This window comes from Solea solea, chromosome 5 (genome assembly GCF_958295425.1).
Source record: "Solea solea chromosome 5, fSolSol10.1, whole genome shotgun sequence".
Taxonomy (NCBI): Eukaryota; Metazoa; Chordata; class Actinopteri; order Pleuronectiformes; family Soleidae; genus Solea; species Solea solea.
This window is the reverse complement of record NC_081138.1, coordinates 2,187,058-2,206,045: the sequence shown is the minus strand read 5'-3', so window position 1 is coordinate 2,206,045 and position 18,988 is coordinate 2,187,058. Positions and strand designations below refer to the sequence as shown.

At 41.9% G+C, this 18,988-nt stretch overlaps 1 protein-coding gene across 1 annotated transcript; it reads right to left on the bottom strand.

The window, feature by feature from the left end:
- Positions 1–765: 765 nt before the first annotated feature.
- Positions 766–17,160, bottom strand: trim66 (tripartite motif containing 66). Its single transcript, XM_058629948.1, has 18 exons — positions 15,451–17,160; positions 14,633–14,843; positions 12,045–12,174; positions 11,634–11,750; positions 11,352–11,466; positions 10,936–11,082; positions 10,573–10,690; positions 9,465–10,222; positions 8,158–8,370; positions 7,530–7,534; positions 7,277–7,482; positions 7,098–7,179; positions 6,837–7,017; positions 5,700–6,613; positions 5,498–5,621; positions 5,320–5,394; positions 3,113–3,265; positions 766–3,022 (listed from the first exon to the last, which is right to left on the bottom strand). Exons 1-18 carry the CDS (start codon positions 15,457–15,459, stop codon positions 2,786–2,788), a joined length of 3,795 nt encoding a protein of 1,264 aa, XP_058485931.1. The 5' UTR covers positions 15,460–17,160; the 3' UTR covers positions 766–2,785.
- Between the last annotated feature and the right edge of the window lie 1,828 nt (positions 17,161–18,988).

The following is an 18,988-nucleotide window of genomic DNA, read 5'->3' as shown; positions in this document are numbered from 1 at the left end:
AGTCTGGAAAAAAAAAAGGAACCAATGTTTTTCATGATTGTTATGAATCAAATGTTGACTGCTGAACGGGTGAATTAGAACACAGTAAATAAGGAATAATTGGACACAGCGCTGTGGCAGTTCAGTCAAAACAATAATTACTATAATTACTGTGGCGCATCATTGCTCAGAGGGGGCAAACGAGCTGATTCATTTAGGCCAGAGGTAGAGAGGTTTGAAATAGTATACCCCTCTGTCTGCTCTGGTTCTATTACAGTCATCCGCCCTAAGTGGCTGGAAAAAGTGCATATCGTTGACCCTTTTTCAATTAACATATGAATATCCCACAACAAAGGTGATTTAAACAGTGAAAACAAACAGAAATATGGTGTAATTTGAGTGGGATTATGCAGATAGTCGGCAAAACATAACCTCAGCGTGACACAAATTTCAACTTCCCCTCTCCTCCACACTCGGCTTTAGAGAGAACTTTAAACTTTAATTTCACACACGGTTTCTCTGCTCAGATCTTTTCTCTCTCTCTGTTCACTCACTCTGCCCTTTTCATTTCTTCCCAAAGGTCACACAAGTGTCTCATTATTATTATCCTGTAATGTCTATCGACTGAAAGGTCACAAACCTTATTCAGAAATAAAATAGAGCAAATACGCCCCTCTGACCAAAACAGGGCACACATTAACACCTGCTGTATCTTCTACTGTAATGACAGTAAAGGAAGCTTTTTTTCTCTCTTAAATACATTGTATTGATAATACATGTGCATTTACTGGTGACTGTTACAGTAAAAAAAAAAAAAAAAGAATTAAAACCAGATTTAGAAGTAAAGTGTATCAATCTCCCCTAATACAGATGTCAATATCAGCATCTATATACTGTATATAGTCTTGGAATTGATTGAAGAAGACACGGATAACAAATGCATGTGTGAAAAAGCCAAGTAAATTCTAGATTAAGCAGCAAGAGACAAGAAAAGCATATTTAAAAACAGAAATGTGTGTGTTTTTACAAAACTACAGATTTCCTTTACAATGAAAAAATGTTTTTAAATACATAAAATTAATACCTTATACTCTTATTCGGCCTGAGATATTTATTTAATAGAGAAGAACAACAGTATACACACATTTTAACACGAGATATTGCAGTGATCCCTCAGACAAGAAAAAAAAAATGCCCTGTTGTGCAGAACACTAGTTCTTATGGAAGCCTGTTTCCGGCAGGAAAAAAAAAAAGAGGTAAAACTTAGCCTTGTTAATAAAAATATCCTCAAAGTAAGTCGAAATTATGACTTTTTTATCTCATAATTTCGACTTTGAGGATATTTTTATTATCAAGGCTAATTTTTACCTCTTTTTTTTCTGAAATGGTCTTCCATAAGTTCCTTCTTTCACGTTCCAAATAAAACATGATTCACTGCTGCTTTTCAAAACAAAGCCACTAAGACACATAGTTGAGTCGTTAATCAGGCCTATGACGATCACCTGCAATTATTTCACAAATAAAGTGACAAATACTGTGAAATAAACTTCTGTGCACTTACTCATCTTTACAATTTAATACTAAATTTACTTATTCCAAAGTGCTTAATAAAGTACCATTTTTAATAATAGTAACAATGACGCAAAGTGAGATTAATGAACATCCAACCACGACATCTTCTTTGTACATTATACAGAAACGACAGGAGGTCTGATTGTAAACTGTGCCGTCAAACCTAATTTCAAATGATCAATGTTCATGATGCGACATGATATCGTAACACCACGTCGTTTTGAGCAGAAGCAACTCAACAAACTGATATTTCTCCAAATATATCTCCTTTATTATATAATCTTAACTTTAACATTCTCCGCTCCTCTGATCGGTTTAAGTCTACAATGATATCATCGAGAGAAAAGGCAATTTCTGAAGAAATGACAGTGGTATTGCTGCCGTCTGCCCGAGCTGAAGCCAATCTGGCACGCTGCGTTGAAGTTCAACTTTCTAACAGAGTGTCTGAATGTTGAGAAAGAAGAAAATTTGTGCAAAACGAGGGACCGAAAGAAGGAAATATATCCACAAATCTGAATACATCCATTAGGGGCTGTCGCGGTAATCGCAAAAATGAAATCTCGCGCTGTGAACAACGCTTTTGCAGAGGAAGACGCTAACTCACTGTGTTACACGTATTTTCACATACAGCCATCCTGAAGGATGGATTTAAACACTATGACGTCCTAAATGAGCTGAATATTCGCTGTCACTGTGTTGGTGTGTTTACCTGTGAGCAGTCTAATCTGCTGATCTGAATCAGCTGCATGTGTCACACAGAGAGCACCACTGAAGCACCTTCCGAACTGCTCATTGTAAAGCAAAGACCTTAGTTTTTGTATTGCTGACATTCTTCACCGTGACTGTCACAAGGCTTTGCTGAAAGACCCTGATGTAGGTTTTTGTGAAGATTCAAAGAGTCAAAAGTGCCTGAGAGACGGCAGTTTTACGATTGGAGTTGGAGAGGTCAGGTTTTATTGAAGCTGGATGGTTCACAGTTCATATTCAGTAAGTCACTGTGCTTTGGTAGTTCCAGTGTATGAAACTAGACACATTTTTCTACGTTCTGGTAGTTTAGGTTCTAAATGGACTGAATAATGCCCTAACTGAGCTATCTGTCTATGTTCACGAGTGTGGAACTAGTTAACAGGCAAAAAAACAGTGGAATAAGAAGTAGAAGAATAAGAGGAAGAAGTATTGTTTCAATACATTCAGGCATGAATTTTGTTTGTAGCTGCATCCAATTCACCTCCGCTTAGAAGTGATGTCTCCTCGACTTGAGAGAGTTTCTCCGTTTCCTCTTCCTGTGGCTCTGCTCCCTCCGCTCAGGCCAGGGGAAGCCGCTCTCCGCCGCCCTGTAGGCTTCGTCGTACTCGTCGCTGTCAGAATCCGCCTCAGCCGCGGGGAAAACTCTGTCCGGGAAGACGTCTTTCAGCCTGGCAGCGAAGAACGCCACGAGGCTGCGTCCTGCCTGGGCCACCTCAGAGTCCGGCTGTGATCGGAGACACAGACAGCGTTTACGTTACGTTACATTTACAGATGAACGCTGTACACGAATAAGATGTTCGCTTTTCAAACTTACGTAATTGAACTTTGCACAGTTGCGGAACATGAGATAGAAGTCGGCGACAAACTGATCGGGTGAGCTGTAATGTCGAGAACTTCTCTTCTGGAGTTTGGTTCTGATCACAGACAGGTCCATCGGCCTCTTGATGATCTGGTAATAATGTCGAGCCTGCGTGACAGAAAAAGCAGTGACATATACTATACTTCACCGAGCTTTGTTCATTTAGCTTTGCAGTTAGCTTTGTATCACTAGAATATTTTGAAAAATTTTGAGTTGAGAAATATCTTCATTCTTTTCTTTGTTACGTGCCCACCAGTGACACTTGGTTAGCTGTTAGCGTAACTGTTAGCAAAGACGGCGGACACTGTTTACATTCTGGTAATGTAAAAACTGTCTTTGCTAACAACGCTAACAGCTAACCAAGTGTCACTGGGGGACGGAACCTCATTCCCAGAATGTAAACAGTGTCCGCTATCTTTGCTAACAGTTACGCTAACAGCTAACCAAGTGTCACTGGGTGGACGGAACCTCATTCCCAGAATGTAAACAGTGTCCGCTATCTTTGCTAACAGTTACGCTAACAGCACCAAGTGTCACTGGGGGACGGAACCTCATTCCCAGAATGTAAACAGTGTCCGCCGTCTTTGCTAACAGTTACGCTAACAGCTAACCAAGTGTCACTGGGGGACGGAACCTCATTCCCAGAATGTAAACGGTGTCCGCTATCTTTGCTAACAGTTACGCTAACAGCTAACCAAGTGTCACTGGGGGACGGAACCTCATTCCCAGAATGTAAACAGTGTCCGCTATCTTTGCTAACAGTTACGCTAACAGCTCACCAAGTGTCACTGGGGGACGGAACCTCATTCCCAGAATGTAAACAGTGTCCGCTATCTTTGCTAACAGTTACGCTAACAGCTTACCAAGTGTCACTGGGGGACAGAACCTCATTCCCAGAATGTAAACAGTGTCCGCCGTCTTTGCTAACAGTTACGCTAACAGCTAACCAAGTGTCACTGGGGGACGGAACCTCATTCCCAGAATGTAAACAGTGTCCGCCGTCTTTGCTAACAGTTACGCTAACAGCTAACCAAGTGTCACTGGTGGGCACGTAACAAAGAAAAGAATGAAGATATTTCTCAACTCAGGGGAAACTGAGGTTGCGAAGCACAATTTTTCAAAAATACGACCCCTATTCTAGTAATGCTAAGCTAAATGCCACTGTAGCTCCTTCAAACCTATTCCACATCAAATCCTTTTCCCTTTTAACGCGCAGACACATATGCTCAGTGGATTGTATTATTGTGCCTCACTGTGACAAATTCATCTTCCACTTATCAACATTCCATTCCAAAATGAAGTAAACTCTAAATCAGCGAATCCTTCGTCCCCCATTTAAACTCACAAGAAAGTACACACCTCCACAAGGACGCTCCGTTTCCCACAGTGTGAATTCACTCCCACATCTTACAATGTTTAATAATTCTTCTTCAAATCCATATCTGGATCTCCACCAAAATCCATCATTTTCTTTTCTTTTTTTTTAAAACTTTGTTCCTCACAGACCAAAAAATGTTAAATGTTAAAGGAGACTTTGAGAAGTGTTATCAAGTGGTGTTTTTATGAGTGTTTCACCAAAGCATGTGACAGTTCTGTGCGTAGGACTGAAAATAATTGACCTGTTATTACAAATATGAGTGTTTAACTAAGGCCAGTTTCACAATGGATACGTGTGCAGTGTGTGAGTCTCCTGCTCAGCTGTTGTGGAGCTTCTGCTGTGTTTTACTTGAAAATCATAAAACATGCCTTTAAATACTCAACTAAATACCACAACTCTTTGGTACGAAGCCACACATCCGTCAGTCCTGCAAATATCACGCAATTAAACTGTTGAGAAAAGAAAGATAATGCTCTTTTCCATTGAAACAGGAGCAGAATGTGCTGTGTTTGTGGCACATGTGACAGAAGTAGACAATGAAAGTATCACACAGACGTCACTTGTGTTCACGGGGACAAAAATGCTTTTTTAACACGTCTTATTTTACAGAAGTGTCTGCTGACAGTGTGTTTGTGTGCATGTCGACGTGTGTGCGTCTCTGCGGCGGCAGCATGAGAGACAAAATGTGACTAAAGCTCTACTCGTGCTGCTGTAATATCAAAATAAAAAGACATGGACATGAGTTTGATTTCCTTGTAACTTTAAGAGAAGAGTAATGACTCACGAGTGGACTGACGGGCTCATGGAAGGGCGCACTCAGGATGTTACTGAGGATCAGAAGAGTCAGCCGCTCACATTTCTACAAAGAGTCAAAGAGGCATTGAAAAAACAAGTCCAAAACCATCCAAACCACCAATAAAGATAAATAACTTTACAGTAAAGGAAGCTTTAAAACAACCTACTCTCTGGTCACATGCAGACAGTCCACGTGCCAGGTTCTCTTCTCCAGATGTCCTCTCGTTCTCACAGTCGTACTCAACCTCCGGCTGCAGAGCGTCTCTGCACAGGCTGCACACCCAGTCACCGCTGAGCAGGACAGGAAACAGTGTTAGTGCTAAATAAACAGAGGTGAGAGATAAAAGTGAAACAAAGCGGGTTGCTTACGAGGGGAAGCTCAGCAGAGACGGGACATGGCAGGAAAGATGGAAGACTTTGGGACAGCGGTCACAGCACAGCAAGTCGCCGCCGATCAGACACACAGCACAGAAGTCTTCGCTCTCCATCTCTGCGTTGTCCTGCTCGTCGTCCTGAATGTCCTCTGTCCCCCTCTGAGGTGCAGGGTTCGCGATCAGGAGCGGCCTCGGACTGCGTCCAATATGGGATTCCTCTTCCAGGTCGGAGCGAAGCGGCTGTGGGTCGTCGGTCGTCACGTCGGGTTCGGATTCCACGTCGAGCTCAGACTCCACAGAGCCCTGGTAGTCCGGAGGCCGATCAGGCGCGACGTCAGAGTAAGTCTCAGCCGGAAAACTGGGGTCATACTCGAGCTGAATGTCAGACTCGGATTCAGCATCGCCTGATTCTGCATCAGCGTTCAGTCCCTGATCATCCTCTGACCCCACTTCTGCATCTGATTCCGGGTCTTCCTCATATTCCAGACTTGGCTCCGAATCCCCTGCAATATCAGTCTCACTGCAGAGCCCCATCTCACCGGCAGCCACTGATTTCTCCTCAGCCACACATTCAAGTTCAGCCTCAGATGAGGACTCTGCATTTGGGTCAGACTCCGGCGACGAGTCTGAGTCTACGCGTGGTTCTGGATCAGGCCCAGAAACCGCTGTGTTCTCTGAGAACGACCTAAGAGTAGAATCAGAGTCTATATCCAGCGCAGAGTAACTCTGTGGTGCGTATTTAGGGTCCATGGAGGCTCCTGCTCTACAGGGGATGAATCTCCCTCGAGTGTCAAAGTCAGTGTTGGGCGACAGCGCGGTGGATGGAGTCTGAGTTTGGCGCTCGGCTGCGTACAGCGGCGCCGTGAGTGACTGGGGGTTCCTCCTGGTCTCAGAGCCTCCAGATATCTTCTGTGTTTAAGGAGAGGAGAAAAAACAAAACTGTCACATTTGTAAATCCTAGACGACAGCACTTTTTATTGTAATGAAATAACACCGGGCTGTTTTAAGAGGATTAAGTTAAATCGTAGTTGTGCATTCCAGGAAATTCACGTTGCTTGGAAGAAAATGTTGCCCATTCATTCCTAAGCTCACGATGACATATTTTGCAGTATTAAAAAGAAAGGAAACATACTCGAGGCTTCACGCCCTGCCAGGTTTTCTGCTGTGGCAGAGTTTCGCTCCTCTCCATCGCGCTGGCAGGTAAAGGGTCGCTCTGTCGTCGTCCGTGCGGGGGAAGCTGCGAGACGAGGATTTTCAGACGCTCTAAGCAAACCACCGGCACTCTGGGCCTCAGTGAGTCCTTCTGAGAGTTTCTGTTCCAAGTACATTATTGTTACTTACTATCCTGATCTGTGCGTGCACATAATCTTTAAAGTGACTGCGATGAACTCACCTGCCGTGACTGTTCCTCGACATCCTGCACTTCTCCTTGACCTCGCAATTGATCTCTTCATTTAGATAAGTGAACGAGTAATCTGCGGGGGGGGGGGGAGGGGGAGAAAGATGAGGTTCCCAAACGCTTCAAATTTTGTTCACTTTTGTTTTTTAGTGAAGTCGTATTTTCCCGCCCACCTGGCTCTGTCTTATAACACAGCAGAGGAGACCTGTGGACTTTGGCGGACACGACGGATGCCGTCTCCTTGACGACACAGAGCACCCCGTCAGATGCTCTCCTCTGTCTGGGATCGACAGTGACTAACTGACAACGAAACATAGTAAACACAAACACCTTCATAGTAAAGCGTGACCACAATGTTTTGGTGATTCTCCCTCTGGAGCTCCATTAGCTCTGTGAACAAACACTGATGTGCAAAATCAATTTTACTGACACTGAGAAAACAAATTAATCCGAGGTCCATGAAGCTATCGTGGTGCTTATTTTTTCATACGATGATATGACATTAAAGAAATAGGTGTGACGTGATGTTCTTGCACTGATGAAATTTAGAAATGTGCAATTCCAGGACAGCTGAGCATCTCCGTCTGCTATAACAGGATAATAACTGTAATCAGCAACACATAGTTCAGTTACAAAACAGTTTTAGCTTGCAATTAACTCTACAGACCACAACCATGCAAAAAAGCCTCCCTGAGTCTGCAAACTCTGAAGATTTTGGAATTTATTTCGTGCAATTTCGGAAATATTTCGAATTTAACCGAATTTAACACCTCATGAAATCGCGATTAAGACATTTTAATACTTTTTAAGGGCCTTCATTTTCCCAAAATTGATTTATCAACTTTTAACCCTGGGGACACCCTGTATAATAATATATATCGATATAATGTTTATTCACTGGTGTAAAATAATATTTCAGGTGTTTTCTCTCTGTAAGAAAGTCTAAAACCCCAATTTGCAAAATCAGTTTTTAATCCTCTTATTGGCTGGTTCAAAAATGTTTATCGTGACACAGAAAGTGCACATCTCACCTCCTCCACATGTGTGATTATACCTTGTTTGCGGCTCCTGCCGCTAGGCTGCATCCTGCGGGTCTCTCGGTGCAGGGGCTGGCGGAGGCGGCTGCCAGTTCTGCCGGGATGCTCTGGGAACGTCTCTTCCTCCTCGCGCACGCCGAACTCGGGCTGAGCCTGCTGCTGCTGCTGCTGCTCTGCACATCAGACGCACCGTCGTGTGCTGTCACCGACACCTCCAGGGATGTGGATCTCTGTCACACACACACACACACACACACACACACGCGTAACAAATCAGGGTTAGGGTTTCAAGCTGGAGTGCATTCACAGATGCACCTGTTCATGGAAGGAGAGACAGGGAGTGGGATGTGTGGTCACACAGGCGTGTAGACACACACACACATGAACAAAAACATCACTCAGAGCTCATTCTGTGACTGATTTAAAACAACGCTGGCCCCCACACACACACACAGCTGCATATGTGCCGCACGTATTAAACAGAGAATGAGAGGTTTGGTTGCAGCACCAATTATCATATGTAAATGAATCTTTAGAGGTACAGTGTGGCCCCTTTGATTAAGTCCGTGCTGCACATCACTCTCTCTCTCTCATATTGGAATCTAACCAATGCAAGCGTCCAGAAAATCTCCTTTAAACGCCTCAGCTGTGTCTTCGGCTAATGGAGGCGGAATTGAACACCAAGTACAATTTTCCAGGGTGCCGTCATAAATATTCAGGCCAAGCTGACACTGAGCACGTGTTCCTCAGGATCACGCGATTAAAACACTTACCTGACCCACGTACAGGATTCAAAGGGAAAAATAAGAGGTGTAGGAATTTATCTCAAACTCCTACTTTTCCCCAAGTGACTCATTAATGACGGGTTAAGTCCACGAGTGATTGCACCCAAGCGGTTTTATGCTGCTGTGACTTTAAAATGTTACAATAATATATGTCGCTGCGCTTGTAATTGTGCATCCTGAGATGAGGGGGGGGGATTATGTGGCTGCTCAACCCGCTGGCATCAAGAGGAGTGACTCTGATGAAGAGTGCTCTCCTGGATTCCCACATCCTTTATTTGTGGGAGCGGCTCTTTGTTTTCCCGTCGTCGTGTGGGAGCAGTTCACTGCTGCACCATCTGTTCTCAGGCAGGCTGTCAAATGTGGGACGTGATCATTCTGGCATTAAAATAAACAGTTTTTCTTTGGAATTAGTTTAGGGTGTTTTTTTTATGGATATTAATTACTGAAACTAATGAAACTGAATTTACTTTCCTTTAGTTTGTTCATATAAGTGTTTTTATCACTTTTTCTTCACCTAAGAATAAGGCACAAGCTCTCACCCTGCCATGCCTTTGGTCACTCAGTGTCAGTGCAGGTCTGGGCGTCTGGTGTTCTTTCCTCAGCTCTGCTGCAGGTGTGACACAGCGCTGCTGCTGCTGCTGCTGCTGCTGCTGGGCTGGACTCTGCTCCTCCCTGACCTGCTGCAGGTCCTCGTCCTCCTGCTCCGTGCGACCACCGGCCTCCTCCAGTGTGCAGCTCTCCTCCCAGCTCTCTTCGGCCACCACACCTCTGTCTGCAGCAGCTGTGCAGCTCAGCTTCCCCTGATACTGCGCTGGCCTGCCACAGTCTGCACTTTGCTCTGGAAGAATCTCTCTGTGGTGGTGGTGATAGGAAGGATAAGATTTTGAGTGGGAGTGGGAGTCAGGAGCCTGTGGCTGGGACGCAGATCCTCGACTGCAGTTGAATGGGACGGGTGATGTAGGTGGAGGACAGTGTGAGGAGCCCTCTGTCTCCCAGCACCTCTGGAGCTGCTGGCTCTGGTGCAGGGGTGCAGAGAAGAGAGAAGGCTGAACACAGCTGGAGTTATAGAGCGCGGCCTCTGCTTGGTTTTTGTCCAGACTGGAAAGATCTTGCTGCGAGGAAACGGCGTGCAGGCAGCACCTCTGTGGCTCGCAGCAGGCCTGGTACCCACAGCCCGGCTCTCGTCTGTGGAACACAGGCGGCAGCGCCGAGCAGGTGATGGGCTGAGGCCTCAGGATACTGGAGCAGGACAGAGCCGGAGGAAAAGTGCAGTTCCCTCCTTCAGCAGTCAGCTGGCCTGAAGAAGAACTCACAGTCAGAGCACCATTCTGTTTATGTCGTGCTTAAATACACAATTAGGAATCATTAAATAGACGGTAATGATTTCTCTGTGTAATAAAAATGCTAAAAATCTATACAGTACGTCATTTAAAAGCTGACGTTTACATTTATAAATAATGAATAGATCATGTGTCTAGCTTTTCCTCTTGTAACAAAAAGTAAAAGAATAATCTTGTCGTATGAACTAAAATGAATTCTACATCATTCTACGACATTAACATCGTATTAGTGGCTTGTTCCTGTATTTATTTACGTTATAAAAATACTCTAACAAAGAACTTTTTGCTTTTGTGAGAGTCATTTCACCCAAAGTGGAGATCTGCTTCATCCAGTAACTTGCGTCCCAGTTGAATTTGATCTTGACCGGACTCCAAGAGTCTGAGTGGAGAGGAGGCTCGAGCAGGTGCTGCATCTGGAGGGAAATCTGCAGCGAGAATAATACCATTTATTTACTTAATGCACGATATGCAGACAGAGGACACCAGAAAAATCACTCACTTAAATTTGCCTGATGCTCTTTTGTACGACTGTGTTGTTGTTGCTTGTATAATTGTGTTATTGATATATTTGTATAACTTTCATTTGATAAATAAAGTTTATCAAATGAAAGAAATGCATATTTATAAGTGGTTGACTGTGTGTGTGTGTGTGTGTGTCCCGTCGGCATACCAGAGCCCTGCTGAAGAGCACCGGGCCTCTGCGATGGTGGGTCGTAGCCCAGGTGATGAACTTCTGAACGTGGTCCAGCTGGCCGCACGTCTCTATCGCCCCCTGCAGCTGGTCGTCCAGACGCTGCTGGAAGTCCTCGGAGATTTTCTATGAAGATAAAAATACCTGCAATGTTTTGTGCAATTACAGGCACGGGTAGAGCGCCACGACCGGGCGGTGGCTTAAACTCATCCATAACTCCTTTTATCGGGGAGATTCAGTTCTTCTGATAGTGTAATATTACTAGGGCCCCGCGTTTCCCTGCTCGCTGCGCTGATTGCATCATGGCACCTTTAGATTCATTGCATGTGGCTTTGCGGCTGGCTGAATGATAAGAAGGAAAGAGAGAAAGAAAGAAAGAAAGAGAAAGTAATTACCTCCAGTTGCTCTATTAATAGGTTGGCTCGTTTGTTAAGCTCGTTCATCATAATCATCTTTGCCATTTTAATCTGGTTCTCTGCCTTCCTGTGAGCGATCTTCACGCCGTGAAGTCTGCGGCGACATAAAAGAAATGGATCAGTCGTGGTAGAAGAGGAAGAAAAAATCTCAAATTGGGAATAAGAAAGCAGCACTTCAGACATGAATTTATGCATCAGCGTGCTATATTTGATGCTGCTGAATTTTTGACCAGTCGAGGCAGAAGCTGCCTCAGAACCAACCTGCCCTCTATCTCTTTCGCATTGTTCTCCACCGCAGACCTCCTCTCATCCACCTGCACCGTCAGACTCTCAAGCAGCCACTGCTGATCCTGCAGAGCCTTCCCGATCGGCACCACTCTGGACACATGACATGACATGATCACAGCGCCTGACACAAAAACTCCGCCACTCGTGCACAACGCCGGAATTAAACTGTGTTTTCTCCCGGTGATCACAACATCATACCGACGACCTTAGACGCAGCAACTCTGCTGCAACATCACACAAAACAAAAGCATATTCATTCTTAATGTAGATGAGGCCGGCCAAGGGTAGAGTATGCTAATGAAACAAGTGACAAGGCAGTTAAAGAGCGAAGTTTTTCACTGGGCCTCCCTGCAGTGTCCTTGTGCTGTGCATCTGAGGACTAACCTGTGGTTTTTGTGGGAGGACAGGTGACAGCTGCTGCAGCACAGAAGGTCACATGACTCACAAAACAGCTCCAAGGGCTCCTGTCTGTGAGAGTGGCACATTAGGAGGGAGCAAGGATACGACCCTGGGCCTGAGCGAGACAGAGCGAGGGAGGAGGGTGAGACAGAGACAGAGACACAGAGAGAGAGAGAGAGAGACAGGGGAGAAATAGCAACACTCAATAAGCAGTTCCAAGGTAGAGGAGAGGGTCAGCAGTGCATTTAAACAACCACAAGGCCCTGATTGTTTTTAACCACAATCATTGAAAGTCAAATCATATTTTCATGTTCATATGTACTGTACAGTGAAAGTATGTTTTTTTTTTTAAACAACAGTATTGGTCAATTATTATTTAGTCATTTCCTAATTATTACAAATTAGGCATTTTTGTCACTAAAACTAACATTTTTTCAAAAATGATTACATACTAATGTCAGACATTACATTTTGACAGGACATTGTTTCAAAAGCTGGTTACTGAAGTTAAACAATTGTTATTTATTATCATTAAACAGTGATATTGTATCAGGTGGAAGAAAAAAATAATCCTCCCTAATATATAATATAATATAACCTTACATAATATAATATAATATAATATAATATAATATAATATAATATAACATAACATAACATAACATAACATAATATAATATAATATAATATAATATAATATAACATAACATAACATAACATAACATAACATAATATAACATAACATAATATAATATAATATAGTATAATATAATATAATATAACATAACATAACATAACATAATATAATATAATATAATATAATATAACATAACATAACATAATATAATATAATATAACATAACATAACATAATATAATATAATATAATATAACATAACATAACATAACATAACATAACATAATATAACATAATATAATATAATATAGTATAATATAACATAATATAATATAATATAATATAATATAATATAACATAACATAACATAACATAACATAACATAATATAATATAACATAATATAACATAATATAATATGATATAATATATGATATGATTTAATTTGATTTAATTTAATTTAATTTAATTTAATTTAATTTAATTTAATTTAATTTAATAAGTAAGAAAAGTTATTTAATTATATATAGATACAAAATAAATAGATAGTGTCACAGATAAACAAACCAAATCAACAACAATAAATAGTACAAATGAGCCATTTTGTTCCAAATGATTATATTATATTATATTATATTATATTATATTATATTATATTATATTATATTATATTATATTATATTATATTGTATTGTATTGTATTGTATTGCATTACATTATATTTTTTAGAAATGCTATTGTTTCAATGTATTTTTCATTACCCATTAATAAATTATATATGATATATATATATATATATATATATATATATATATATATATATATATAATATCAGGAGGCAGGTCAGCCATGAAAGACCACCATGTCTTTACAATAGATAGAGATGGATAAGATATTTGATTCATCCCAAAGGGGAAATCAAGGCCTCCAGTAGCTTATTCACATGTGTACTTAAAAACAAGAACACAAATTAGAGTTAAATAGTATACATGTTAATAACAGACAATAGCAAAATGACCTTAACAAAATACTTACAGGCATATTAACCTTAAAAATAAGAGATTAAAATGTAAAAACAGAAACAATGCTGATTGACTGACAAACTGTACCTTTAAGAGAACCAGATTCCTATAGTTCTTAATTGATCTACTACTGCAAACATAATTGCACTATTTTCTGATTGTATTTGAATAGAAGAAATCATTTATATAATCTAATGTTGGCCTAAAACAATATTTCAGAGCTGTCACAAACACAAGCACAAAAATATCTCACTTTTATCTTTAAGTGGGTCACAGACTCACAGAACTTTGATCTAACAATAGCTGGTTGCTGGTTGACACCGATGAGCACAGCTCTGCTGTTGTGTGCTGTCCGGCTCACCTCAGCTAACCTCCTCCTCCCCCTCCCCCTCCTCCTCCTGCACTCTGCACATCTTCACACGTTCTCTGTGGTCGCGAGCTGAGCATCGGCCCCATCGTCAAAACCCCATTCGACTGACCACATCCTGACTGTCAGCGCCGTTACACCCCTTTTTCTCACGAGCACAACAAGCCCAAACAGCAGCAGTCCCACATCACAGTGAAGATGTCAAGGATCGGCTTGTTATGATATGACAAAGTTATATATAAAAGCTGCCAAACGAACCCCAGCAGACACATTCCGGGCTCTTTAAATAGCAGCGCACTAATATTAGCAAAAAATGAAATTGAGTGAGCCTTTCAAGATCTGGGCCACGTGTTACAAAAAAAGGAATCTAATAAAACACAGGGATCTCCAGAAACTGCAATCATCCGTCGCCACTTGCATGCATTATTCATGATGATGGCTCCTACTGAGACATAATTAACAAACAAAGAAGCCCAAACAGGTATCTGATGACGCAGAGAGACGCAGGCCGTGTCATCCTGGGCCTTAAAAGTGTCTTTTTTTTCTTGCCTTGTCCAGTCGGCGGCATCGAACCGGAGCCTCTCTGGTGCTGCTCGGGACACGGGGCAGCGCCGGGCCTCTGCTGGTGCAGGTCTGCGTACGGAGGGGCGGCTGCAGGCCTCTGGTGCTGATGCACGTCTGTGCACTGGTAACATAACCACTTGTTGCAGAGCGTACACAGACTCTGTGCAAGCGTTGGCTCGGCGCACTCTGAGCAGATCTGACGCAGACAAATCCAATGTTTAAAATGCAGAACACTGAGGTGAGGCTGCAAACACTTCAGTATATACTGATATATACACACTGCAAACTGCTGTTAAATGTTAAAAAAACAAAATTAACTTCAAATTTCACTCACGGGCAAAACTTAAACCTTAATGATCTGATTTGAAACTTCTCTTTACTCTTTGGGGGAATATTAACAAGTGACCAAAATCTGTTAAAATAAACATTTAGACTATAATTAAAGGAAAATAAAAGAAAGAAACTTCTTTTTCGGTCTGATTTTGTTTCTGAGTCTAGAGAGATGGAGCACAGTGAACCTTAGTCTTACTTATTTAATCCCTGTGAGGGAAACTGAGCCTCTGCAGTTGACCCTCGCTGCCAATTTAGAAACAATGAACAGCACCTCAGTGTCACCTCAGGACCAATTCTAACATCTAACATTACTGCAGGGTTTGGAAATAGAGCAGCATAAAGCATGCCAACAAGGCCTAAAGTCACAGGCTCAGCAGTCAACACAGAGAGTGATACACAAAGTCTCTGGCTGTGTCAGGAAAGAAGCGACATAAATCTAGGAAACCACAGTAAATGATGAAGCACCTTACCTTCTCCATTTCAGTGCTGCGTGAGTGGAGCTGCTGCCTTCTCACGGGGACAGAGAGGAGGACGAGAGTCTGACGCCTCAGCAGCAGAAACACTGACGCTTCTACCTCAGGCAGCAGGAAGCAGTGCACACCGCGCGGTGGCCCCAGAGGAGACAGCTTACATGACAGCCTCGGCGTGCTCTTTCCTCCTCCACTTCATCCATGTGCAGGGCCGTGCTCACTGCAGCAGAGGACGGGCGTCACATCCACATGTGCAGCTAACAAAACGGCAACATGATCTAATCCTCTTTTTTTTTTAAGCCTGTGCATAATAATTGGGAATTAGGGAGATAAGATAATTATTTTTTTTGTAGGGCACAATATACCCGGAAGCCCTTTCCAAAATGGAAGAAGGTAGACTAAATAACCTACTATAAGGAAGGAAGGACGGAAGGAAGGAGGAGTTGTACTGTAAGCAACTTTGAGGTTTTTGGATCAGGCAGTGTGAGGCAGGAATAGGTGATGTAAGGCTCTGGTTGTGTCAGATTGGGGTTGGATGGGTCGGCTGTGGCCTTCTTCTCTTTGTCAGCTCGAGGTGGGGCCAGGTCCCAGTGGAGCCACGCGCTATCGTAGCACAGCCGAAAACCGGGTCAGGCTCTGATGAGCTCCAGATGGGATGAGGATACTCCTACAGCTCTGTCTTAGACTGTGAAATCAATTAATATTTTAACACAACATTTACTGCACGGCCAGAAGAGATTCCAGTATAAACAGAGAAAAAGAAGAGAAAGAATGTTTAATGTTTAATGAAAACTGAGGTGCTGTTCACTTAAAACACACACACACACTCACCATCACAATCAAACTGATGTGATGTGTGGAGCTGTGAGCGAATCTGCCTAACGACAACCCCTGCAGCCTGACCTACAAATCCGACAACTTTCTCATCCTTGGGTGCTTCAGCGGGGAGCTCAGTGCAATCCCATTCCCCACTGTGCACTCAAAGACCCAATTTGAAACACAATTAGTCAGTCGTCATACACCCTCCCGCCTCTGTAGCATTTTCCAACTGCGCACTTGCTTTTCCCAGCACAGCCCCTCCTTCCTCCAGCAGTTATCTGAAATCTCCTCTCCTCTCCTGGCAGCCGCTCTGCCCTGCTAAGGAAAGCTGGCACTAGATAGGCATGCCATCTCGAGAGATGTCACAATAATAGAAACCTGTGCAGTGACGTGTCCCTTGAAAGTGTCCCCTGTGCAGCATCTTTTAACGCTGTGGCGATGAGACCTCAGTAAAAGCAAGATTATCTCTAACCAAGTTACAACGACGTTTCACTGGGAACAGATAGATTTCAAATCCAACAACAACGGACATCTTAACTTGCCCTGTTTACGAAATGCAAATACATCTTTTCCTCACAACTATCATCATAATCGACAGATCGTTCGTTTATTTTCTATTTAATTAATTAATTATTGACAGGAAATGGCCGGAAAATGTCAGGCAATGTTTCCCAAACCACACTGAAATGTCTTCATTTGTCCACAAACCAAATAATCAATTATAGAAATAGTTAATTAGTCTATTAATATTTCATTAACACTTAACTGACTAAACTGACTAAAACTGGCTTCCTACGCCAGGAATTGTGGTTTCAAATCCCATCTGTGGTGAAGTTCGTTGGGGCAGCCCAGTCATAGCATATCATGCTGTATCTCAGTCCACCAGAAGATGACTCTGAGGTATCTCTGAGGTTATAAGTTCTAATCTTACAACGAAGTTCACACACTTTTCAAGCTTTACACCAAAAGCAGAACTTAAAAACACCAAGGAAGTGTTTTTATGCAGCTCTGTAAAAGTAGCTTCTGTTATAAGAGTAAGACTTGTATGCTTGAGCTTGTGACTCCAGATCCTATGATGAGGTGAAATTTTGGACGACATACTATACTATGACGTTTTTGACTGATTTTGGACGACATACTATACTATGACGTTTTGGACCGATTTTGGACGACATACTATACTATGACGTTTTGGACCGATTTTGGACGACATACTATACTATGACGTTTTGGACCGATTTTGGACGACATACTATACTATGACGTTTTTGACTGATTTTGGACGACATGCTATACTATGACGTTTTGGACCGATTTTGGACGACATACTATACTATGACGTTTTGGACCGATTTTGGACGACATACTATACTATGACGTTTTTGACTGATTTTGGACGACATGCTATACTATGACGTTTTTAACTGATTTTGGACGACATACTATACTATGACGTTTTTGACTGATTTTGGACGACATACTATAGTATGACTTTTTTGACTGATTTTGGACGACATACTATACTATGATGTTTTTTACCGATTTTGGACGACATACTATAGTATGACTTTTTTGACTGATTTTGGACGACATACTATACTATGATGTTTTTTACCGATTTTGGACGACATACTATACTATGACTTTTTTGACTAATTTTGGACGACATACTATACTATGACGTTTTTGACCGATTTTGGACGACATACTATGACGTTTTTGACCGATTTTGGACGACATACTATACTATGACGTTTTTGACCGATTTTGGACGACATACTATACTATGACGTTTTTGACCGATTTTGGACGACATACTATACTATGACTTTTGTGACCGATTTTTGAAGATGAACTATACTATGATGTTTTTGGGTCATTTAGGACAACATTCAAAAGGAGATTTCACTAGGTTGGTGTAGTGGTTAACCCTCTTACCTTTCACTCAGAAGACCCAGGTTCAACCCCTGGTTGGAACAAGTGCCTCTGCAATTCTGAGGTCTGTTGGAGTCACTTTGGAGAACATATTATGATATTACTTTTTTGGACGGCATAAGACTATACTATGACTTTTTTGACTGATTTTGGACGGCATAAGACTATACTATGACTTTTTTGACTGATTTTGGACGACATACTATAGTATGACTTTTTTGACCGATTTTGGACGACATACTATACTATGACTTTTTTGACCGATTTTGGACGACATGCTATTCTATGACTTTTGTGACCGATTTTGGACGACATGCTATACTATGGCTTTTTTGACAGATTTTGGAAGACATGATATCCTATGACTGTTTTGATCAATTTAGGACGACATACTATACTATGACTTTTTTGACTGATTTTGGAAGACATGATATCCTATGACTGTTTTGATCAATTTAGGACGACATACTATACTATGACTTTTTTGACTGATTTTGGACTACATACTATACTATGACGTTTTGGACCGATTTTGGACGACATACTATACTATGACGTTTTGGACCGATTTTGGACGACATACTATACTATGACGTTTTGGACCGATTTTGGACGACATACTATACTATGACGTTTTGGACCGATTTTGGACGACATACTATACTATGACGTTTTTGACTGATTTTGGACGACATGCTATACTATGACGTTTTGGACCGATTTTGGACGACATACTATACTATGACGTTTTGGACCGATTTTGGACGACATACTATACTATGAC